Here is a 24,622-nt window from a genome sequence, read left to right as displayed (position 1 = left end):
ATGAAAGTGAAAGAGGAGAGTGAAAAATCTGGCTTAAAACTCAACATTCCAAAAACTAAGATCATGGTATCCAGCCCCATAACTTCATTGCAAATAGATGGGGAAACAATGGAAACAGTGACAGATTTTATTTTTTGGGGCTCCAAAATCACTGGAGACGGTTGACTGCAGCCATGAAACTAAAAGACGCTTGCTCCTTGGAAGAAAAGCTACGACCAACCTATACAGCACAATAAAAAGCAGAGACATTACTTTGCGGACAAAAGTCCCTATAGTCAGTATAAACCAATAGCTAGTGTTTTTCCAGTAGTCATGTATGGATGTGACAGACCACAAAGAAAGTTGAGCACCAAAGAATTGATGCCCTTGAATTGTGGCGTTGGAGAAGGCTCTTGAGAGTCCCTTGTATAGCCAGGAGATCCAACCAGTCCATCCTAAAGGAAATCAGTTGTGAATATTCATTGGAAGGACAGATGCTGAAGCTGAAACTCCAATACTTTGGCTACCTGATGCAAAGAACTGACTCACTGGAAAAGACCCTGATGCTGGCAAAGATTGAAGGCGGGAGGAGAAGGGGCCGGCAGAGGATGAGATGTTTGGATGGCATCACGCACTCCATGGACATGAGTTTGAGCAAGTTCTGGGAGTTGGTGTTGGACAGGGAGGCCTGGCATGCTGCAGTCCACGGGGTTGCAAAAAGTCACACACTACTGAGTGACTGAACTGAATAGTGGGTAGGGCAGCAATTGAACTCCGTCTTCTGTAGGGAGAAGTTACGCTGTTCCTGGGACAGCCAACTGGGCCAGATGATCTGAAGTGCCCTTAAGCTGAAGAGGAACGCGACAGGGCACTCTGGCCCACGGACAGGCTGAGTGAGGGTCGAAGCAAAGTCAGCCCGGAAATGGGGGCTAGCCTGGCCTTGCAAGGCCTCGGCCCCGCCCGGCAAGGCGGAAGTGGGTGGGCCACGGAGAGGGCCCGGTGGCCGCCCTGGCAGACGCACACTTGGCTGCTCCTCCCTTGGAACTACGGAAGGAAAGAAGCTCCAGGTCGGCTTTCAGAGCGTAGACTCCTGGTCCACGGGCCACAAGGTTTCCTTACTCCTGGACCTGCAGTCCAGCCACGGACGACCCTAGCTAGCTCTGTCAGCCGTGCCGTCCCCTTCCATCCCTCCCCCCGGAAGAATGCGCATGTGCAAGCCGGTAGGCGGAGGCCCGCGGCGCCGAGAGCTCAGCCTGGCGACCACGGACTTGGGTCAGTGTGGCCTAGAGGCGGGCCTGGCGGCGCTCGGCTGTTCCCCCTGCTGCTGCGGCCCACTTCTGTAACTCGCGAGCAACTGGCGTGCTGTTCCGGCTGTTCACGCGCTTCGGGCCCACCCACCGCCATCTTGGAGCTGTATCAAGGTGCGCTGGCAAACTTCCGGGGCGGGGCCTCCGGTTGCCGGGGTAACGGGACTCGGCTTTCTCCTGGGCTCCCCTTTTATTATTTAAAAAGAGAGCTGAATTCAGATCGTCCACCCTCTGCCATGCCGCTGCGCATTACACTTAACGTCCCCCCAGTATTTGGGGCTCGTTCTTTTAGCGAAAGTCGACCCGAGAATCCTCGGCGCGAAGGGCCCTAAGTCAGGGCGTTTGTCAGCGGCCGGGGTCTCAGCCCTGTGTTCTCCGGCGGCGGCAGAGCTGTGGGGCGGGGCGGGGTAGGTGCGGAGTGTGTGCCAACGGAGGGGCGGCCTCAAGTCTGGCGTAGGAGAACGGGGGGCGAGGACGGTGCCGCCAGCCTTGCGGTCACCCGGGCGCCACGTGCACACCTCGCTCCCCGGACCTCGGGTCTTGGGGGTCCGCGCGGAGGCGTCCCGGCCCGCGCGCTGCAGTGGCTCTGGGGCCGCCGAGGGGACGAGCCGGGGTGGGCCCTGGGGCCCGACTCCACCTTCTGGTCGATCAAATACGGAACCTTCCATCGCTGGGAAGGAATAGTACAGTAGCAGAGCCTGGGATTCGTGTCTCTTTATTCATGGGCTGCCTGGTAATTTTTAGTAACTTAAGAAAAACAGTGGTTTGGTTAAAGTGCACGTAGTACTAGTAGCGTTGGTCGCTCAGTCGTGTCCGACCCTTTGCGACCCCATGGACTGTAGCCCACCGGGCTCCCCTGTCCATGGGATTCTCCGGCAAGAGTACTAGTGGGTTGGTGTTTCCTTCTCCAGGGGATCTTCTCGACCCAGGGATTGAACCTGGGTTTCTTGCCTTGCAGGCAGATTCTTCACCGTCTGAGCTACAGGGAAGTCTTAAAGTGCACATAATACGCACATAAGTAATACTAGGATTATGTCACTTATGTACTCATATATATATATATGTGTATTTATATATGTGTGTGTATATATATATATATATATATATGTACACGTCAGAATAGGAAGTTACAGAAGGAATAGTAAAAGCCCCCTCCCCTTGTACGTTTTTGAATATTTTCGTAAAATCCTCCTGTTTTGTAAACAGAAAATGTGCCCAACAGAGACCAATAAGGGGTCTTTGAATTTCTTCTGCAACTTTGTTTTTTCACTTAATATATCTTGTATATTATTCTATCTTCATAGGTACTTTTAATTAATGGCTTCATAATACTCCATTACCTGTATCATGCCAGTGTGATTCATGGATTTCATTTTTATATTTCTGAGGAAGTATCATGTAGAAACTGTAGTGGTCACTGTAGATTTTATAATCATCTCTTTGCTTTGATTTTCTCCCTAATCTCTGGCAGCCACCTACTTAGTTTATGTTTACTTCAGGATCCTGGTTTTAAGAACAAATTATTACTTCACACTGAAAGAGAATCCTTTTTTCTTCCTGTACAACTTCCTGGCAAATGGGGGCAATGGTTTTTGTTTTGTTTTGTTTTGTTTTTTTTAAGTACAGTTGATTTACAGTGTTGTGTTAATTTCTGCTGTACGGCAAAGTGATTCTATATATATATTTATATGTATAAACACACATACACATTCTTTTTTATATTCCTTTCCATTATAGTTTATCCAGGATGTTGAATATAGTTCCCTGTGCTATACACTAAGCCTTGTTCGTTCATTCTGTATGTAACTGTTTGCATCTCAACGCAGTCCATCCGTCCTCGCCTCCCTCTCCGGGCACCTGCAAGTCTGTTCTCTCTGCTGACTCTGTTTCTGTTCATAGGTGGGTTCATTTATGTCATGTTTTAGGTCAACATATAGGTGGCATTGCATGGTATTTGCCTTTCCCTTTCTGGCTCACTTCACTTAGATAACCTCTGCTTCCGTCCATGTTACTGCGGATGGCATTATTCCGTTCTTTTTTGGAGTGGGTGGCTAGTACTCCATTGTATATATGCACCATATCTGTAGGTGGACATTTAGCTTGTTTCCATGCTTTGGCTATTGTGTATGACGCTGCTTTGAACGTAGGGGTGCATGTATCTTTTTGAATTATAGTTTTGTTCAGATATATACACAGGAATGGGATTGCTGGATCCTATAGCAACTCGGCTTTTAGTTTCTGGAGAAGCCTCCCATGCTGTTTTCCATAGCGGCTGCACCAACTTATATTCCCACCAGCAGTGTAGGAGGGCTCCCTCTCCTCTACTCCCTCTCCATTGTAGAGTTTTTAATCATGGCCATTCTGAGTGGTGTGAGATGGTACCTCATTGTAGTTTTGATTTGCATTTCTCTAATAATGAGTAACATTGAGCATCTTTTCATGTGCATGGCTACTGTTTATTCAGAGTACAGTTAGGCTGTTGCTTAGTAAACGTTGATTAGCATTGAGATGTGCACACAATTATGAACTTGATAATGAGAATTTCCATGATTAATTAGCATTTAGTAGGAAGTTGAGATAAAACTGTTTTAGAGGGACCAATATAATGGTAATTCTATTACTGCGCAGGGATCATGATTTAGCTCATAGTATAAACAATTTGTATACAAAAACATTTTAGAGAAATGTTTTATATATTTATATCCTTACAGGTACAAAGAACAGTGATTGTCATACAACTGGAAAGAAAAGCAAAGAAAATGCTTTTTGTTTTAGTTTGGACAATTAAACAAAAACTGCATTTTTAGTATGAAGAACGGAGGAGGAAGAACAAGCCGGATCAGAAGACGAAAACTCTTCACAAGTTCTGAATCAAGAGGAGGTACAGTTTTGATTCTTTTGGTGCCAGTGATGAAAAAAGGAATCCTTTGCTGGTTGATATTAACAGATACACAGACCTTTTCTCAAAGGCACATAAGCAGTGTTCATAGAGAATACTTGGAATACTGGGGTGGGAGCTGTTCCCTTCTCCAGGGGCTCTTCCCAACCTGGGTCTCCTGCCCTGCAGGCAGGTTGTTTACCATTTGAGCCTCCAGGGAAGCCCCCTTAGAGAATCCTGTTTTGTAATAGTGCAATTTTATTCTTTTAAACGCTTATGGGATTACAAATGTATTGCTTCAGCTTTGTCTTCTCTGGGGATGACTCCCAGGTTTCTGCTTCTTGGCCTGACCTCTCACTACCAATAGGTTATCAGTGTTTGGACATAAGTTTATCATTTCCAGTTCAGTGTCACCCAGGCTGAGCGAGATACTGTATGTGAAGGCCCTTGGCCCACTGGAGAGGACTGCGTAAGTGCACTTGTTGTTTTTGATGAAAGTTAGCAAAATGTCTCCCCGCTGACCCGCAGCTCGTCAGCACCATCAGAGGCTGTCTTTGACTATGTAGCCTTCTCTGCCCTGTAGGCCATGTCCCACTCACTCTCACCTGGTCTTTCTTAGGTTAACTTCTCCCTCTCTGTTGTACCCAGAGGTGACCTCAGCCGGCTGTTCATCACATCGCTGTTTTTCTTTCCTGTTGGTAGTTCCAGTTGCCACCGTCAGTCTGACTTTCCTAAGGGACTGTTGCCTCTTTGGTTTAGGAGCTTCCAGGATCTTCATTGTCTTTATTTTTATTTTAAAGACCCATTACCCTCTGTCTGTCTTCTTCTTTATTTTGGTCGCACTGTGCAGCATGCAGGAGCTTAGTTCCCACACTAGAGATGGAACCCATGCCGCCTGCAGTGGAAGGTGTGACGTCTCAGCCACGGGCCCACCAGGGAAGTCCAGCCTCATTGTCTCTTGTATGCTGTTCGCCATCAGCTCCCTTTCTAAGTGCCCCGCCCCCCGCCACTCCCTGTGCTAAAAGTGTGTTCTCTACCAGCGTCCCCCACATCTGCCGTTCCTCGTAGTCTTTCTCCAGCCAAATCTGCTTTCTTCCCTTCTCCCAACTTGTTGCGTTTCTCTCTAACCTTTGAGACTGAGTTGAGGTCTCATGTTTTCGGTAATGCCATTTCCAGTTCTCACTAATGTCACCCGGTTTCCATGCTTCTTGGGTATTACTCTTCAGGACCTTCTGGTTTTCCAGTTGGATTTTGTGGAAGTCTTATTTCCCCAACCAGAACATTAACTTCTCGAGGGTAAAGAGCATGTTGACGTCCTCCACGGTGGTTAGCAGTGCTGGGAGTGTAGTAGTTGCTTATTCAGTGCTCTTACTGTGAACTCTAGGTTGTGATAACCTATTTTAGGAGCCTTATATTTTGGATCATATGTTTCTTAAGAAAACACTTTCATTGAGGTATAACTGACCCACAGTGAATGTCACACATTTGATAGAATTTGACATATGTATACACACAGGAGGCCATTACCAAGGTCAAGATGTGAACGGTATTTATCACCCTAAGAAGTTTCTCATTTCCCTTGGTAATCCTTTGATCTGGCCCCTTTTTGAACCCTCCTTTCTTCCATCTTCGGACTTTCACTATTGATTTGTGTTTTATGGTTTTATTTAATTATATAGTATGTATTTTTAAAAATCTGTCTTTTACTCAGCATAATTATTTTGAGATAATTCTGTGTTGTTAACGTATATCAATAGGTCTTTGTTTTAACATGAATTATAGTCCGTGATTTGTTTATTCCAAATGTTCTAGCAGTATTTATTAAAAAACAAAACAAAACTGTCCTTTCTCCATGGAATTGCCTTTGCATTAAAAAAAAAACAAAACAGTTGTTAGCATATGTGTAGGTCTATTTTGGGCTTTCTTTTCTATTCCATTGATTTCTTTTTCTGTCTCGATGACGGTATCACACAATCTTAGTTACTGTCATTTTTAGTGATAAAAAGTTTTGAGGTCAGTATTTCAAAGTGTTTTTGGCTATTCCAGGTCTTTTGTATTTCCATATGAATTTTAAAGTCATCTTGTCAGTTTGGAGTGATCCAATTATATAGTGATTTTAGTCACCAGGTTTTCTTTCCTCTCTTGATTAGTGAATGAGAGCTACAAGCCTGAATTTATAGAGCTTAAGAAGTGGCTGAAAGATAGGAGGTTTGAAGATACAACCTTGATACCTGCCCATTTTCCAGGTAAGATCTGGCATTCATTCACCTGTCTCCTGAGAGACACATGGGCCCAGGTGATGGGAGAACCAGGGTGATTCTCGCAGGCGGGCTGTATTCTTTCTGGGAGCACGTCTTCTGTTGTGTGGCAGGCTTCCTGCCTTGTAGGTACAATATTTATTTACACTTTACCTTATTTGGAAAATGAGTTTTAAGGGGCTTGTGGACAGAAATTCTGAAATGGTGAAATAAAAGTTAGAAAAGGGAAATGAGAATAGAAAAATAAGATGAAGGCAGGGATAAGGATAACACCTAAAAGCCATAATTATGACATCTTGTACCCCCAATTGAAGGCGAGAGGAGAAGGGGACGACAGAGGACGAGATGGCTGGATGGCATCACTGACTCAATGGACATGAGTCTGAGTGAACACTGGGAGTTGGTCAGGACAGGGAGGCCTGGCGTGGTGCAGTCCATGGGTGGCAAAGAGTCGGACACAATTGAGTGACTGAACTGAACTGTACCCCTGTCAGAGGTGGGCTGCCAATTTGACTCCTCTGTCCAGCAGCCCAGTGTACATGGTCAGTTATCTGAATCTTAGTGTTCTGTAAGCACAACTAACTTGTTTACTCATCAGAGCTATAGGTATTTCTAGAATGTAAACGTGAGGGAAATGTCTTCACTGGGATTTTGTAGGGAAGACACTGTGTAACGTGGGGACTTGTGATCCTATCAACCTGCTCGTGGTGGTTTCGTGAGATTTTCAAGCCCATGCAGCTGATGGGATTATCCCCTAGCTCAGGTATATCCCAGGAGTTTTCTCAGGCCAGCGGGTTCCAGAGAAGCAGTGGGGGTGCTTGTTCCCTGGGTGGGTGGCTCGAGGAGAGGAGCCCTGAGGGAAGCCTTAACTGAGGAGGAGCCCCTCTGTGGCCCTGGCGTCCACAGCCACCTGAACAGGGACGGGTGAATATTCTTTTCTGAAAGTTTAGGTGTTTGCCTGTGGAGGTTGGATTAACATTTACCGAAAATTGAGAAATTTGTCATGAAGTTTGGGTCAGCATGCTCTTCTGGAACATTTTCTCACAGAAGTCGGGGAGCTGGCAGTTATGGGCATGTGCCTGCGGACAGGGCCACCCAGCTCTGTCCACAAGTGGGCTTGCGGTCACCAGCGAGAGGACCGATGTGCTCCTCAAATGGGTTTCAGGTTTGCTGTAGCACAGAGACAGTTGTGAGCTGAGGGCCTCGAAGTTCAGGATCACAGGGCAGGTGCAGACGTTTCGCCTTATAGAATGCTTGAGTTGTGAGCCTCTGAAGGTTCCCCTTGGCCCTTAAAGTGACCTTTCAGGTGCCCGTTAGGTAATGGAACTCAGAGCACAGTGCCTTCCTCATCCGCCCTCAAGATAAACTGTTTACCTCATGTGCTCCTGGTCTAGTGAGGCGATGTGTGTGAAGCTGTTCCCTATGTGTTAGTAATACCTGATGACTGGGCTAACATACCTGATTTTGAACCATTCTCTGTTAGGATTGCTCCATTTTTATGATGATGAACCATATTTATTAGCCTCTAACACAGTGTTTAACTTTCTGTTGCTGTGTGTTGGGGAATGCCTAGTAAAAAAAACATACTCTTAGATTTACTGAATGGAGTTTTTTTCCCTTAATAAATGTATTTAAAAAATGTATTTATTTTTGGCCGTGCTGGGTCTCTGTTGCTGCATGTGGGCTTTCTCAGGTTGCACCGATCAGGGCTGGGGGGCTACTTTGTAGCTGTAGGCACAGGCTTCTCGTTGCAGAGCACAGGCTCTCTGTGCCGTGGCTTGGTAGTTCTGGTGCGTGGGCTCAGTTGCTTCAGGGCATGTGGACCTTCCCAGATCAAGGATTGAACCTGTGTCCCCTACACTGGCAGGAGGAGCCTTAAACCACTGGCCACCAGGGAAGTCCCGGATGGAATTCTTTGAGATGATCAAGAGAAGAGCAGTGTCCAGAGTGGACTTGCTGTGCCTGAGGCCTGCACTTACAATTCTGGGGGCAAGGAACCTTCATCAGTGTGGGCTGCTGTAACCAATTACCATAGACCCAGTGGCTTAAACAGCAATTTATTTCAGACAGTTCTGGAGGTTGAGAAGTCTAAAACTGTGGTTTCGGCAGATTCAGTATCTAGTGAGGACTGATTCCTGCTTTGTGAATTGCCATCTTCTCGTGTCCTCACATGAGGAACTCTCTTCTCTCTTCCTGCAAGGGCACAAGTTCCATTCGTGAGGGCTCCACCCTTAGGACCTAGTCACTTATCAAAGCCCCACCTCCAAACCCATACGAATTTAAGGGGACACAAGCATTCAGTCCACAACACCTTCCCTAAGCGTTTTCTATATCTTTAGCTCTTAATCAGTGTAGGATAGCAGAGAAAGTTCATGGGATTCTGTCAAAATGTATGAAATTCTGGGGAGTTAGTTTGTGGAGAGTCAAGGCAGGATTCCAAGTTAAAAGCAGGATTCAGTCTTTAGACTTTGATCTAATTTATGTTTTGGGGGCAGACCTGGTATTTCGTTTTATTTTTATTTTATTTTTTTCTAATACTTCCTTTTAACACTAAAAGCACTGTCCAAATCTGGGCCTCTTGGATAGATAGCAGCAGAAATTATAAGGCAGTGAGTAGTCTAATAACATTCTAACGAGCACTTCCTACCTTGCCTTAGTAAGTGCAAGTTACTGTCATCTGTTTTCTGGTCTGTTGACCACTATGTAGGGGACACATAGGTAAAGTACCTTCTGGATTTATTCCATCTGCCGAGTTCTGTTCATATATGTATTAGACAGGAATTTCCACTTAAATTAGCACATGGATTTTTTTAAAGGATGAAAGTGAAAGTTGCTCAGTCTTGTCTGGCTCTTTGCGACCCCATGGACTGTGCGGTCCAGAGAATTCTCCAGGCCAGAATACTGGAGTGGGTAGTCATTCCATTCTCCAGGAGGTCTTCCCAACCCAGGGATCTAACCGAGCTCTCCCGCATTGCAGGTGGATTCTTTACTGGCTGAGCCACCAGGGACTCCACAGGAAAAAATTCCTCCCGTTTAAGGGTTCTTAAAGGTTTTGGCCCACAGGGATGGTTAACTTTACTGTGGGACACACAAAAGAAATTAAGTTCTTAAAATCAGAGCCATGTGTTCGAGCAGACAGTATGCTTCTAGGTAGGAAGGACTACTCATCAGATTAAACTTGCCAGACACCTGATTCCGGACTCGAGTCAAGAATTCTCTTCATGATCCAGAATCTCCCATTAGGCCTACAGGCATTGACTTTTGCTGTATTATATTCCTTCCCATCTGAGAGTCTGAGCAAACTTCGGGAGACGGTGAAGGACAGGGAGCCTGGCGTGCTGCCGTCCGTGGGGTCACAAAGAGTCGGATATGACTTAGTGACTGAACAACCACAGCAACCAGCAGAGAGAAAAAAGTCAGAAACTGTGGTTTTGAGAAGACTAGAGAGATTCCATATAATGATTACAGGTCATATCGTGTCCATCTCTTTGAGAAAAGCTGTCAGCGGACTGGCAGGAGGGGAGCCCTGGGCACGGAAGGTAAACTTACGGATGTCGGTGGTGTTGCCAGAGCCACCGGGGAAGCTAGTGTCATGACTGTGCTCTGGTCAAGGCCTTGGCTCGTGGGAGCAGCTGGTTCTGGATCTACCTCACCGAGCTTGTCCGGTCAAAGAGCATGGCTCGTGGCTTGTCCTGTCAAGGAGAGCGCAGCTTGTGGCTTATCCTGTCGAGAGCATAGCTCGTGGCTTATCCTGTCGAGAGCATAGCTCGTGGCTTATCCTGTCGAGAGCATAGCTCATGGCTTGTCAGGTCAAGGAGAGCACAGCTTATGGCTTGTCAGGTCAAAGAGAGCATGGCTCGTGGCTTGCCTGTTTGGGGAGGGGAGGGCACAGCCCCAGGCTTTGTGGCACCTGAATGGGCTTTAGTGGTCATTCAGCCAAAGACTGGAGATCATTCCTGCGGAACGCTGGGTCTGGTAATGGGTAGAAGTAACCTGCGGGTCCAGCCTCCGAAGTTGGGTAGGCATCCTGGGGAGTTGGTCCCCCACCTTGGCCAGGAGACCCCAGGGGAGAGAGTCCAGCTTCAGGTGGCCCATCCAAGACCCAGCACCTGAGCTGCCTGAAGGCGATAATCTTTAGGTGTCGCGTCTAAGGCGGATTTTGCCCTTCAAGGATCATAAACCCAAAAGGAGGTTGAGACATCATCCCGAATAGCTTCTTGATCCTTGGTTTCCCCAGGGAGTCAAAGGATGCGACACACTCTGCTTCAGCTTTGTGTCATTTTGAAGTTCACCCACATCTCTTATGCAGAATAGTATCTCTAAGACCTTGAAGCTGTCATAGGATTTATCTTTTTTCTCTCTGTGCGTTTGTAGGTACAGGAAGAGGACTGATGAGCAAGACGTCCCTGCAGGTGAGAATTTCTCTCTCACCTTGAAACCCAAAGTGGATTTTTCTGCTTGGTTTTGGGGTTCAAGTCAAATGAATTAAAAATATTTTAGACATACTTTTTTTTTTCAACTTAATGGATGGGTTTGCATACAGTTCTGTCAGTTAGAATTGTTGGCTGTGTGCAAGAAACAAAGCCAATGTCACGGAGCGCACGTTTCTTTGGTAGTCAGGTCAACGAGCCTGGGTAGGTGGTCCTGAGCCGGTGTGGTGGTCCGGGCTCCATCAGCTGAGCTCCAGGGTGTAGTACCAGGGTGTAGCTCCAGCGTGTAGCAGGAGGGAGCAGGGGGTGAGGAGGGGCAGGCTTCTGCTCATCCACAAAGTTCCAGCCACATCTCACCTGCCAGCGCCCAGGGAGGGTGAGAAGGGAGAGCGCGTTGGGGTGCACGACTGGCCGTCTCCGCCACAGCAGGTTTGTAAGTCTGATCATGTTTTAAATGTGCTGAGTGTGGGCTGGGGCTGGAGGGGATCTGCTCAAATCTGAGCCTCTGTAGTAGGTAGAACCCAGCAGCCCAGCAGGCAGGGGAGGGGACCTCTCAGCCTGTCCCGGGGTCCCCTTCTGCCAAGCGAGGCCCCTGACCCTCTTGGCTTCGGTCTCCAAGGCTGGACAGTGAGCAAGTAAATGACAGAGCTGCTCTGCCAGGTCTCTTTTAGTTCTTCCGTGATGTTTAAAGGACAGCCAGTGCACAGTTTTCTGTAGAGCTAGACATGCATTCCTTATTTGTAATTATTTAAATTTTCTGTTTAAAAACTGTTTTATGTTTACTCCTTAATTTAGATAAAACCCAGCTGTGTCTGTATCTTTAACCTAAAGAATGGTAGCTTTTAATGTTGTAATTCTATTATGCTATCATAATTTTTTTTTCATTTTTAATTGTGGTAAAATGCACACAACAGAAAATTTATTATCATCACCATTTTTAAGTGTACAGTTGAATAGTCCTAAGTACATTCACCATTCACATTGTTGTGCAGTATCTTTCTTTTTGAGGGGAGGTATATGACTGTTCTGTAGCAGACTTTGAGGGGGAGAAGTATACCTCTGATAAATAGAGTGGTGACTCTGGGTAGTTTTTGCTTGGATCAGGAAATGATACTTGGCAGTTACTTTACACGTACTTTCAAATGTGGCTTTTTTGCAAAAACTTTGAAAATTGAGACATATTTTACACATAGTGAAATACACACATTTTTAAGTGTCCAGTTTGATAGGGTTTTGATGATGAAGACATTTATTTCAATCAAGATATAGAACCTTGTATTCAGAGGGTTGTTTTTGGTTTGTTTGGTTTTTTGTTGACATGGGATGTCAGAGCAGGAAGGGATTTTAGTGACCGTACCAACTCAGTCTTTTGTGTGTGAAGATAATCGTTCTTTAAATGTTTGTTGTTGTTGTTGTTGTTGTTTTTGGTCTTTGGTCTTTCTTTTTTAATTTTTGAGTCTTTGCTGCTGTGCACAGGCTTTCTCCAGTTGCAGTGAGCAGGGACCGCTCCTTGTGTAGTGTGGTGGCTTCAGGCGTTGTGGTGCACGAGCTGAGTTGCTCCGTGGCATGGGGGATCCTCCCGGATCAGGGGCCGAACCCGTGTCTCCCGCACTGGCGGGCAGATTCTTAACCACTGGACCACAGGGAAAGTCCCAGCTCAGTCTTGATTGACAGATGAGGAGACCAGAAACTGAAATGAGATTTTTGGCCAAGATGTTTAACCCCTATTTAGGTGTCAGTTATGATGAAAGCAGGATCTTTTATCTGGCTTCTTAGTGCTTTATTTCTACTGGTCTGTTCCTTGGTGTCTTAATTTTTCTTCCTGTGTTTCTGTCTCAGTGGGAGAAACTGAAAACTCTACTTTTGCAGGTGATCAAGTGGGATTCTTGTGCTGGGGGGGCCACCCTTGCCCTTTCAAATTCAGCTACTTGTTACAGGTTATATGGCAAATAGGTCATTACTGGGAATGACCAGGCACATGCATTTCACTGGAAGAAATTTTTGGTGTGGTTTCTGTCTGTTGCCTGTAGGTGGCACTGTTTGCTGGTGTAAGAACATGAAGGAACACTGTGACTTGAGTCATAGTGTTTCTGCATTCCTTTCTGATGGAAGGTTGACTGGTGGTGGGTGTCAGTCACACCATTAACCTCTGACTCTCGTTGGGGTTGTAGTGCCCGGCGTGGGAGCAGTTCTGCCCGTGTCTGCTGACTCGGCCTGGGGAGCCCGTCCCCGGGCTCTTTGGAAGCTCTTTGGTTGTCTATGGTTGGGCTCCACTGGGTTCTTAGTAGATGACTGTGGAATCGGGGAATTCAGAAGATTCACTCAGGTCCTCCCCCAAGCACGGGTGTTCTAAACTTTACTTTCTTTCTGGTAAGGAGGGACAGACGATTATCTCATTGCCTGAGAGCTGCCTGCTCACCACGGACACAGTGATCAGAAGCTACTTAGGGGCGTACATTGCTAAGTAAGTGACCGCTCACCAGCTCATCTGGCGCAAGTGTTTCTCCTTTCAAGTTTGTATCGTCAGCAAGTATGTCAGCTAAGACATAGTCCCTTAGGACCCAGTCCCTTCATGTGGCTAGTATATGTCAGAAGTGATGTGAAAAGTTGATTCTATGAAGTTGGCTCTTAATTCATGGCAAACTGCATTTTTAAGGTTTTAATAGGCTGCTTAGGAAGTGAATTTGAATCCTGAGCTGACCTTACCAAAAAATGAGGATTACATGGGAGCATAGACACACACACCATAACTGAGTGCCTTGACTCAGCACTCCACTCCTCTTCCACTGTTGTAGGTCTTGACAGATGCTATTTACGCTTTTATTTTTACCCTTACTGTACTTGCTTGAATTCTCCTTCAGCTATGAAGAGCTGTTGACAATATGAAGGAGCTGGTTAGATTTGGCATAGAAGAGAAGAGGCCAACATAGGAGCTGAAAACTGCTTTCTGGCTGATATTATAGGGGGGTCTCTCTTTCTTTTGGGTGGGTTTTCGAGGACAGATTGAGGAAGGTCCTCAGCATAAGAGGTTTCTAAATGATAAAGGAAGAAAGATTATGTTGTTTCTCAACCCACGGTAAGCCCCTCTGGCTTACTTTTGTAAGAAGGCTGATATATTTTCATGAGCCTGAGTAGAGGCAAGGATGCTCTTGGTATTAACATTTTCTGTATCCTTCTGGAGTTTTGAGTAGAATGCATGGTTATATAGGAACCTGAATTTTGAAGGATTAATGAAAACTTTTCTAAGTACACCTATGCCACATGAGCTCTTTTTATTGGTAATAAACAAAAATACTGCAGTATATAATTTGCAATAGAATGGGGGAGTTTAAGACCAAAAACTTCCGAACTGTAACAGGTATATAATGAGCTTATTCATTTTTCTGCCTGGGTTATTACTGCGCAGTAGAACTCTCTGCAGTGATAGAAGTATTTCACGTTGAGTTCTCCTGTATGGTAGCCACATATGGCCGACGAGCACTTGGAATGTGGCTCCTATGACTGGGGAATTGAATTTTCAATATTATTTAACTAGAAAGCAAGAATTGGAATAGCTCCTGGTGCCCAGTGGGTACCCTGTCGAATGGGGAATGTCTAGGTTCTTTCTATGAATTGCTCCCCATATCCCCCAATTTTATATCCTTACTAAAGTGGAACAAGTGAAATTCTAGCAACAGCTTTAAAACTGGAGAACAGAGTTGGAAGCAAAGAGGTTTTTGCAGAAAGTAATCTCTTGCAAACAAAGCTGGACTCAGGTTAGCGAGCCAGTTCTTGTGTCAGTGTGGCCTGTTCATGGCCTCTGTACTGGGGGTGGTCCCGGGAGGAGCCCTTGAGGAAGGAAGACCCTCTCTTGGATGCATTCGGTGAACATGGAGTGTACTGACCACTTGGCCACAGCCCCTCTGGAAGCAGAACTAAGCCCTCAGGTGTCTGCATCTCTTGCTTATTCCATATTTTGAATCAAAGTAACTCCTCCAATCTGGACTTTCGTTTTAAAAGGTGGCAGCCTCCTCCATCTCCTCTGCTGGCTCTGTGCACCTTTTTAGTGTCAGAGAAGCATGCTGGGGATCGGTCTCCCTGGAAGCCTTACCTGGAGGTTTTACCAAAGGCCTACACCTGCCCAGTTTGTTTGGAGCCGGAAGTGGTGAATCTTCTTCCCAACCCTTTGAAAACAAAGGCCTGGGAGCAGAGAAGCCACGTGTGGGAGTTCTTTTCTTCTTCTCGAGGCTTTTTCTCCTCGCTGCAGCCTCTGTTTTCTGAGGCCGTTGAGACCATCTTTAGTTACCGCGCCCTGCGGTGGGCCTGGTGCGCCGTCAACACCAGGGCTGTGTACATGAAGCGCCCACCTCTGCTGTGCCTTTCCCCAGAGCCAGACACCTGCGCACTCGCCCCCTACCTGGATCTGCTGAACCATAGCCCCGACGTCCAGGTGAGACATCCACCGGGGGACCTGGGTTCGGTTTCAATAGGGCCGTGTAGAACCTGCGACCGGAGTAGTGAGCAGAGCCCCAGGGAACGGGGCAGCTGGTCAGCCTCCCTGCCGTCAGGTCTGGTAGGCTCCTGTCTTTCCTCCTGACCCTGTCTCCACCTCCTGGCATCCTTTTCCTTTGCCCCATTTCCCGACTCTGCTCTCCAGACCCACAGAGCCTGGTGCCGTTTCCCCTGGAGGGTCTGAACCAGCAGCTCCCCAGGGGGCAGCATCTTTTCGTCCTTTCAGACCTGGGACCAAAGCCTCACTTGCTTTCCTGTCTGTTTTCCTTCCACACTTGGTGGCATCGCTCTCAGGGTTTAGCTGTGATCGCTGAGGGTCTTGCTGCTTGCCCCTGAGCTCTAGCCTTGGAGGACAGGGCTTTTACCTTGCGCTTGGTGTAACCGCAGTGCTCAGCACAGGGCCTGGCACGGAGGCGGTGTTCAGCCAACGGGTTCTGACTGGATGGGTGTTTGTGGGAAATCGAGAAGGGATCCCACTTTGGGAGTCAGCTAGAGACCTCTTCATCCCCAGGCTTCTGCCCTCTCCTAAAGGAGATGACTATATCCCCAGTGGACTGAGATTAAGGCAAACCAAAGAGGCCGAAGTTCAGATGTGGCGTTTTTTTATTCATGTGGGTACATTCTGTACTGACTTGAAAGCTGCATCTTGCTTAAATGAATGTAATCAGTTAATCTTTTTGATTTTCTGCTTTGCTTTAAGAGACATGTTTTGCAATTTGTTTTTTTTTCTAGGTAAAAGCAGCATTTAATGAGGAAACTCGCTGTTATGAAATTAGAACGGCTACACGCTGTGGCAAACACAAGGAGGTTTTCATCTGCTACGGCCCCCACGATAACCACCGCCTGCTCCTGGAGTACGGATTTGTCTGCGTCAGCAATCCTCACGCTTGTGTTTATGTCTCTAAAGGTTGGAACTGACTTTGGTTTCATCACTAAGATAATTGGATTCCCTGCTACCAATCTGGTTCTTTTTTTATAAAAATGACAAAACCTTAAAATGTGTATCAGTTACTTTCTCCTAGGTAGAGCTATCCCAGTTCTTACCGACCACGTCATTTCAGTGTTGAAGTAAAAGCAACGTAGCTTTGATCCATATTGAGGTTAAGAACTGAGAAAAGTTTTTTTGCATTAGGTCGGACAGTAGAATGAAAGCAAAGGAAAACTCCTAGGAAATAGAGTACTTGTAGATGACGAGAAATGGAAATTTTGTCCTGAGACATTGTCACTAAAGATAGAGCAGTGGGGGCACTTGACTGCCATGGCAGTCCAGTGGCTAAGAATTTGCCTTGCAATGCTGGGGACGCAGGTTCGATCCCTGATTGGGGAACTAAGATCCCACATGCTGCAGGGCAACTAAGCCTACGCGCCACACCTGAAGACCCCGCATGACACAGTGAAGATGCTGTGTGCCGCAAGCAAGACCTCGTGCAGCTCAATAAGTAAAGGAATACTGAAGAAAGAATGGAAGCATAAAAAATAAAGTGCAGGATGAGAGAGTTCCAAGTAAAAAGGACTTACGAAACACCCATTGTGTGTAATCACACTGCACCAATCACAGGATAAATATGTTACACACAGCCCTTGTTTGAGGGGGTTTAAGGCTGTGATAAAAAAATGGATTCCATTTGTTACTTAGCATCATCGTCATATTTTAAAAATACGTATTAAAGTTGTAAAAATTCCGAATATAGTATTAAAAATAATACATGGAAGGCTGATGTATTCTCCCTTCCCTTCAAGCAGCAGAGAAGCAGTTTTCTAGGCGTTGAAGAAATGGCTGGAGATTTACCGAGTGTAAATTTGAAGTAATTTTAATATAAGTTCTAGTGGAAATAGAAACTTGGTCAAAGTGCTACCACTCCATCCTCTAGCTAGAGTAGTAATGCCGTTTTTCAAAATGAAATAGAACAGCAAAAACTGGGTATTGCTGGGTCTCTTAGAAAGCTAGCTTTGAGACTAGCATTGTATTATCAGAATAACTTTTAATATTGATGACCATGCAGTATTGATTTGTTAAATACTTTGAACAAAATTCACACTTTATTTTTGCATGTAAGAAAAAATAAAAAGAAATTTTATAAAAAATAGAAAAATCCTTCATTATCCTATTACCCCAAAAAGCTTTGTCAATTTTTGCATCATCATTTTCAGTTGTTTTATGATTACAATCATTAATATCCAGATAGTTTTGAATTCTGATTTTTAAAAACCTGAAGCCTGGGAACATTTCCTGATGATCGTCTGCAGCCTGTGCTTCAGTGGGTGTGGCTTCCCACTGGTCCTGTCATGTCTTCATTCCCCGACTTTGTGGGTTGGTTTGCTTTGTGGGAGCAGGAGCTGAGGTAGCGGATGTTCTGTCTGCTGTCTGGTAATTCTTGTATCCTTTCAAGGGCTAAGTCGTGACCTCATTGAGTTGGACCAAAAGACTAGATTTTTTTTTTTTTATGTGAAAGAGGTACAATTGTTTACATGTGTCTAAATTGCTGATGGGATGGAAAGTAAGCTGAGAAGGGTCTCCCTTTTTGCCTGAATTTTATGCTCTATATCGCAGCCTGATTTTTGTTTTTTTTTTTAATGCAGATATACTTGTTAAATATCTTCCATCCACTGCTAAACAGATGAACAAAAAGATTTCCATTTTGGAGGATCATGACTTCATAGAGTAAGTGTTTCTCTTGAAATTTTTCCTTTAGGAAATTTTGATGAAAAATTGAGAGTTCGGGTTTTCAAAGGTGTGAGAGGCCTCCTGGCTCAGATCTGGTGACAGACAGCTATTTATTGAGCTCTTTGTGTATAGTACATTGTGCTTGATGTGTGGTGGGGCACAAGGAGGGGAAGATACTTGTCAAGAGACTTTTCTGGGGACCTGAGATAGGAACTTGACGTCTTAAATGATTGTATGTACTGACTGGTGGCCCTGAGTGCTTGTTGCTGTCATGCAGTCAGGCAGCGTGGCATTAGTCCTGCAAGCCAGCCTGGCCGTCAGTCACCAGCAACCGGGTGCGTGCTCCTGGGATGGGAGGTGCTGAGGTGATTCCACACCAAATGGGATCAACTGGGTTTGAGACCCTCCCTTCCCCCCCTTGCGGATTTTCTGCTTTAGACAAAACTGAGCTCTCACTGCTCCAGCAGCAGAGTGAGGGCCAGCTAGCTGTGATGCCACCCTTGGTTTGATCCTCAGGACAACCCGGACTTTTCTTCATCTGTCTCACTGTGGTCTCCTCATCCAGCTTCAGCTTCTTACCAGATCAAAAGAGCTTTCTACTTAAGTATTTGCAGACCTATTTTTCTCTTCTGTCTTTGTGACTGAGACTGCGGGCTGCACCATGTTTAACGGCCCCTTTAAAAAAATGTGTGGCCCCTGAGCCATTTACTGGGGTGCAGTGAAGTGTCGCAGGGACAGATTCGTCATTTTTAAAAATTAATTTTAGGGTTAGGGTTAGTTTGTATGGGAGTGTAGTTGGTTTACACTGTTGAGTTAGTTTCAGGTGTAGGACACAGAGATTCAGTGATCGATACATACACCTGTCCTTTTTCTGCTTTAGGAATCTGACGTTTGGATGGGATGGACCGTCTTGGCGGCTGCTCACAGCTCTTAAGTTGTTATGTCTGGAAGCTGAAGAATTGTAAGTGCCCTGTCTGTTGGTCACCCGCTGCCACTACAATTTGGACGTAACTGTGGCTTTTGGTTTGGCCGACATTCAAATGCCCCATTTCAGAGGAGAAAGAAATGCCCTTGTATACTGGGGCTGCTTATTCTCCGTGTGGGCTTCCCAGGTGGCACTAGTGGTAAAGAGCCCACCTGCCAATGCAGGAGATGGTAAGAGACGCGGATTCAATCCCTGGGTCCGCAAGATCCCTTGGAGGAGGGCATGACAACCCACTCCAGTGTTCTTGCCTGGAGAATCCCATGGACCGAGGAGCCTGGGGGGCTACAGTCCACGGGGTCGCGAAGAGTCAGATACGACTGACAGATATGACTTAGCACGCACATTCTTTGTGTAACTCGCCCCACGTGGGGGAATGTATAGCTTTCTACGGTTTCTGGAAGTATCTGTTTTAGACTCATAATCTGAGTGCATGGTCCTGAGAACTGGCCTCTCCTCAGGTATTTCTCCCCCCGCAACCCGGGTGACCTGCAGTTCGCTGTTCAGGGTGAACACTTCAGAAAGTGTGCGCACTGACGCGGGTCACAGGAGAGTCTTTGAGTAGGGAGGTTTTTCCCCAGAAGCAGACAGGGCTCCTGAGCACGGACCCCGCCCGGTTCCGTCTTGCGGGCAGACCCCGACCCCCACTGAGGAGAGGCCTGGGTCTCTTCAGAGGGCAGGCGGGTAGAGGAGCCCCCGCTGGAGACGCGCGTCCAGGTTGGGTCCTCAGCACTCCCGAGAGGCTGCTCGTCCTCCCCTTAGCGTGGCAAGCGTAGTCAGAGGAACGCGCTGCGCGCCCTGGAGCCCCTTGCGCGGGAGTCGGGGAGGAGTAATGCCCGCTACTCAGCAGGAGCTCAGCTGAGAGAAACCGGAGCGGGTACATCCTGCAGGTGGCGGAACCGTCCTCGAGCTGTGGCGGGGACTCGGTGCTTCAGCGCCGAGACCTAGTCCCCGGCTCGGCGGCCGGCGCTCCTTCCGTCACGCCTGCGACGTTCCTGTTCGCGACGTTGCCTACGTTTCTGTAGGGACTCTGGGAGGAAAAAAAACTCCCTCCCGGGTCTCCACGCCAGAAACCGTGCGTTTTTTCGTAGCAGACGCTGAATTCTGTATCCGACACACTTCCTTCGTCTTGTTGCTTGCTAGAAAACTCAGGCAACTTGATCTGTGGTCCGTCCAAGTGTGCCGGATTTTAAGGCATGCGAGTCATCACGGGCTCATCCCTGACTCGCCATCTCATCTTTCCTCCCCGTGTCTTTCCTTTGTCTTGTTTTGCCCATCCATTTGTCTTCCGTTTCATTTTATCTCATGTGTACCGACCATGTAAGTTTCTTTGCATCTTCCTTGGAAAAAGGTACCAGTGCTTTTTCAAGACATGTTAACCTCGGATTAAAAAAAGCAACTGGGTGTTTCCCAGGGCTCCTGCTGAGGCCTCTTTGCTTCCCTTGGAGTTATTATTATTTTTTTTAATCGAAAACTTTTTGTTTATTTAATTATTGGCTGTTCTGGGTCTTGGTTGCTGCAGGAGGGCCTTCTCTAGTCGAGGAGAGCAGGGGTCGCTCTGTCGAGTTGCGGTGTGGGCTTCTCATCGGGGCGGCTTGTCTTGTTGCAGAGCGGGTTCTAGGGCCCTCGGGTTTGTGTAGTTGCGGTGTGCGGTTTCAGTAGTCGTGACTCGGGCGCTAGAGCGTGGGCTCAGCAGTTGTGCTACACAGGCGTAGCTGCCTTGAGGCACATGGGATCTTCCCAGCCCACAGGGATCGAACCTGTGTCCCCTGCATTGGCAGGCGGATTCTTAATCCCTGGACCACCAGGGAAGCCATCCCTTGGAGTTCTTTCTGACTGACTGGAGTGGTGTGGCAGAGGAAGCGTGCATTTGGGATTCTGCCTGACTGGTGTTTGCACGCTTATTTCTGCCTCTCACTAGCTCTGTCACTTAGGCTCAGTTCTTCACTGTTCTGGATTCTCAGTTTCTTTGTGTCTAAAAGGTGGGGATAATAATGCTTTCTTTGCTGGGCAGTCGTGAGGGTTAAAACAGATAGCGGTTTAGTAGGAAACACTGCACCCAGCGCAAAGGAATGTCCTTTCTTTCTTGCTCCCCCTCTCTCCCTCCCCTCCCTCCTTTCCCAAGAACCTGCCTGCTGCTGAGGTTACCACCGTCTCTAGAGACGACTTCTGAGACTGTATGCGTGTGTGGCTTGGGGGCTGTGGGGAATTTCTCAGCGATTCCCGTGCCGTGCACTAGGAAGGTGCAGCCCTCTCCTGCCTCTTCCTCCTCGCCACGCCCACATCCACAGTCTCCGCGTCCGGAACCTGTCTTCCACCCCGCTTCCTTCCTCTTTGTGCTTCTACCAGCGTGTCGATTCTGCCTGGCCGCCTCCGGCTCGGCGTCTTGCCTGTCCGGGCACGGCAGCGCTGTTCTGCCTGCAGGAAGTTGTCCCCACCATGTCCCCACCAGCCCACGGAGCCCCCTTTCCTACAGACTTTCTTGTATAAGATTGGCATGACCTGCATGGTGAAAAAGACTTCTTTTCCATCTGTAGAGCACTTTACTTTCTGAAACGTCCTGTGTTGAGTTTGTCATTTTTGTTGTTGTTTAAAGGAGATGCTGTGATTTGAAGAAAATGAAACCCGCCGCCTCTGCTCCTTAGTCTGTGGTCCTCTGGCTGTGGGCTCGCCTTTTCGTCCATCCTCTGTTCCCTCCCTGTGGCCGGTGGCCGTGGCTCCGCTTGCTTGTGAGCCAAAGGACTGTGATGCTAGGAAACTCAGCCCCTTGCTTCTGATCCCCAGGGTTCCTTCCTTCTTGTCTACTGTGTCTGCTTCAACACAGGACCTGCGCGTTGGCAGGAGGTTTGAAGGAATGCGCTGATGGAATGAGTTTCATTATGTTTTTGGAAAAACAGGACAAGTGTTGAAGTGGAAAAGCCTTTATTTCTGAGAACCTGCTGAAATGACCTTGAACATTTTTGGTTCTAGTATGTGCTGGAAAAAAGTACTTCTTGGGGAAATAATTTCTGATACAAATGAGAAGGCAAGTTTGGACGTAGCCCAGAAAATATGCCATTATTTCATAGAGGAGACTCATGCTGTGCTTCGAAAGGTATGATTCTAGAATATCTCATTCTTAAGTGTTTTGATTGAGAAGTTGTTTTGTACTTGTTGGATAGGAATAGTCCACCTTATTGGGGTGCTGTTAACGCCTTAATAAATAAACACTGACGTAATCTGTGTTTTTGACTCTTAACATGTGTTTATACTGTTCAGTGGGCTCCCCAGGTGGCGCTAGTGGTAAAGAACCCACCTGCCGATGCAGGAGATGTAAGAGACGGTTCAACCCGTGGGTGGGGAAGATCCCCTGGAGGAGGGCCTGGCAACCCACTCCCGCACTCTCGCCTGGAGAATCCCATGGACAGAGGAGCCTAGCAGGCTACAGTTCATGGGGTCACAGAGTCGGACATGACTGAGCGACTTAGCACACAGCACACACACACCTTTTAGTAGGTAAATTAGTGCGTGAATTCTTTTTCATAGATTTTTAAGGTACTTTTTTCCCGTTTGTGTAGTGAATGTTTTAATTAAATGAGGGAGAAGGCAATGGCACCCCACTCCAGTACACTTGCCTGGAAAATCCCATGGATGGAGGAGCCTGGGTAGGCTGCAGTCCATGGGGTCGCTAAGAGTTGGACATAACTGAGCGACTTCACTTTCACTTTTCACCTTCATGCCTTGGAGAAGGAAATGGCAACCCACTCCAGTGTTCTTGCCTGGAGAATCCCAGGGACGGGGGAGCCTGGTGGGCTGCCGTCTATGGGGTGGCACAGAGTTGGACACGACTGAAGCGACTTAGCAGCAGCAGCAGCAGCTCATTTGAATGAAAACATTACTGTGATTAACAAATGATTTTATTGAACTTTGGCGACATTGTGTGCGTGAAATAAACCAGGACATGAAAAGACAGATACTGTATGATTCAAATTAAATGAGACGTCTGGTATTCCAGAATTTATGGAGACAGAAAGCAGACTAGAGGTTCCCAGGGATTTGGGGAGGGGGAGGTGGGGAGTTAATGTTTGATGGGTGCGGTTTCTGTTTGGGAAGATGAAAAAGTCCTGGAGACAGATGGTGGCTGTGATTTCACACACTGTGAATGTACTTAGTGCCACTGAATTGTACATTTAAAACCGGTTAGGGTCTTAAATCTTAGGTGTATTTTACTACACTAAAAAAAACCATTTAAAAATAACTTCCAGGTTTCTCGCATGAAGGATGAAGAAGTGGCTTTGATGAACCAATTGACTTTGGTAGAAACACTGCGGACGGAAGAGCTGAAGATTCTCCAGGCCTCTGCCAAGGCCCTGACCACCTTGCAAACAGCTTTTTCATAACACACTTCACCGAGTGCGTAAGGTCACCTCCTCTGCTGGGTGTGGCTTCTTCAAACATTTTTTAACTCAGGTTTATTTTATATGGACTCATTGAGAGTCAACGAAGAGTTATCTGTTCAGTCCCATCCCTGTGCTTCTGTCTGTCTGTGGGAGGAAGTGGTGGCTGCTTGGGGATGTGGAGGCGCTCTGCAGGGGCCGGGTGGTTCTGGAGGGCCCTGGAGCTGTCGGTGAGGGGGACGTGCCGTCCATCCCAGCAGCCCTTCTGATGCCCTTGGGGTAACTCACAGTCAGTCCTGGAGGAAGACGTCTGAGCGAAGTGCGACCTGGAATGGGGAGGGGAGGCTGGGACGGAGCCAGGGTCAGCCCGGGGCTCCGTGTGTGGTAACAGGAGGCTGTGCTTCTTTATGCTCAGAGCCCCCCCACTCCCTCACCATTTCGGCTTTTGAAGTGGGGTTGTGGGGGACGCACAGCCATCCCGGGTCTCGGCCGCCCTGAGCTGGAGTGACTCACTTTGAATTTTTCACCCTTGATTGCACATCTGAAAATGAGGTTGTTGGACTGGGATGGGGAGGGGGGTTTCCCTGCGCTCCCACCCAGCAGCGGGGTGGAGGAGCCGGCACAGGGTGCTCCCCATCCCCTCCCCCTTTCCCCTCTCCCCTCCCCCTCTCCAGTCTTCCCTCTGTTTACAGTTTTTTTCCAGAATGTGTTTGAATCTCTGCTCAGCCGGTGTCCTCCCTTTACCATTCTTTGTGTGTCAGCTCCTCCATCCGACTCTGTGCGACACCATGGACTGCTGCCCACCAGGCTCCTCTGTCCACGGGATTCTCCAGGCAAGAATACTGGAGCGGGTGGCCATTCCCTTCTCCAGGGGATCTTCCTGACCCAGGGGTTGAGCCCAGGTCTCCTACAACACAGGCAGATTCTTTACCGTTTGAGCCACCAGGGAAGCCCGTTGTCTGTGGTGGGGTTTTGACTCCTTTCTTCTGCTGCTTTTCTTCATTTTAATGGGGGTGTTGCGAGGAATCAGAGATCAAGTTTTGTGCTTGGGGCTCACCCCGCACAGCTCTTTTAGCTCTACTCCCGGGATCTTCCCTCTGCAGCTCTCCCTGGGGGTCCCAGCCCCACCCAGCACAGCCCAGCCTCAGTGGGGCCCTCTGCTTGGTTCTGGGACTCTGTGTAGGGAGACTGACCTAGGGCAAATGGGCATGCTTTAGCCTTAATCCTTCCCAAACAGTATTTCTTAGCCTTTTTAG

At 47.4% G+C, this 24,622-nt stretch overlaps 1 protein-coding gene across 7 annotated transcripts; it reads left to right on the top strand.

Annotated features, from left to right (window-relative positions):
• Positions 1–934: 934 nt before the first annotated feature.
• Positions 935–23,382, top strand: SETD4 (SET domain containing 4). Of its 7 annotated transcripts, none has more exons than XM_070796614.1 (12): positions 943–1,400; positions 3,113–3,185; positions 3,998–4,167; positions 6,315–6,410; positions 10,797–10,834; positions 13,228–13,316; positions 14,852–15,281; positions 16,076–16,250; positions 17,924–18,005; positions 18,889–18,969; positions 21,961–22,084; positions 23,235–23,382. In XM_070796614.1, exons 3-12 carry the CDS (start codon positions 4,095–4,097, stop codon positions 23,367–23,369), a joined length of 1,323 nt encoding a protein of 440 aa, XP_070652715.1. In that variant the 5' UTR covers positions 943–1,400; positions 3,113–3,185; positions 3,998–4,094; the 3' UTR covers positions 23,370–23,382. The 7 variants fall into 7 exon arrangements, with proteins under 7 accessions (XP_070652727.1, XP_070652720.1, XP_070652715.1 ...); XM_070796613.1 differs by having other exon boundaries at positions 3,024–3,185; XM_070796619.1 differs by lacking the exon at positions 3,113–3,185 and having other exon boundaries at positions 939–1,400; positions 23,250–23,382.
• Positions 23,383–24,622: the final 1,240 nt, after the last annotated feature.

The sequence above is a fragment of the Bos indicus genome, chromosome 1, assembly GCF_029378745.1.
Source record: "Bos indicus isolate NIAB-ARS_2022 breed Sahiwal x Tharparkar chromosome 1, NIAB-ARS_B.indTharparkar_mat_pri_1.0, whole genome shotgun sequence".
Lineage (NCBI taxonomy): Eukaryota > Metazoa > Chordata > Mammalia > Artiodactyla > Bovidae > Bos > Bos indicus.
Note: the sequence above shows the minus strand (reverse complement) of the source record. Positions and strands in the feature narration are given on the sequence as shown.

Bases quoted from the DNA above. Each gene is read 5' to 3' on its own strand.
- SETD4 (XM_019963875.2), top strand. From the start codon at position 4,095: ATGAAGAACGGAGGAGGAAGAACAAGCCGGATCAGAAGACGAAAACTC. The intron at 10,835-13,227 runs GTGAGAATTTCT...CTTTCTGGTAAG, and splicing joins TGAGCAAGACGTCCCTGCAG to GAGGGACAGACGATTATCTC. The intron at 15,282-16,075 runs GTGAGACATCCA...TTTTTTTTCTAG, and splicing joins ACCATAGCCCCGACGTCCAG to GTAAAAGCAGCATTTAATGA.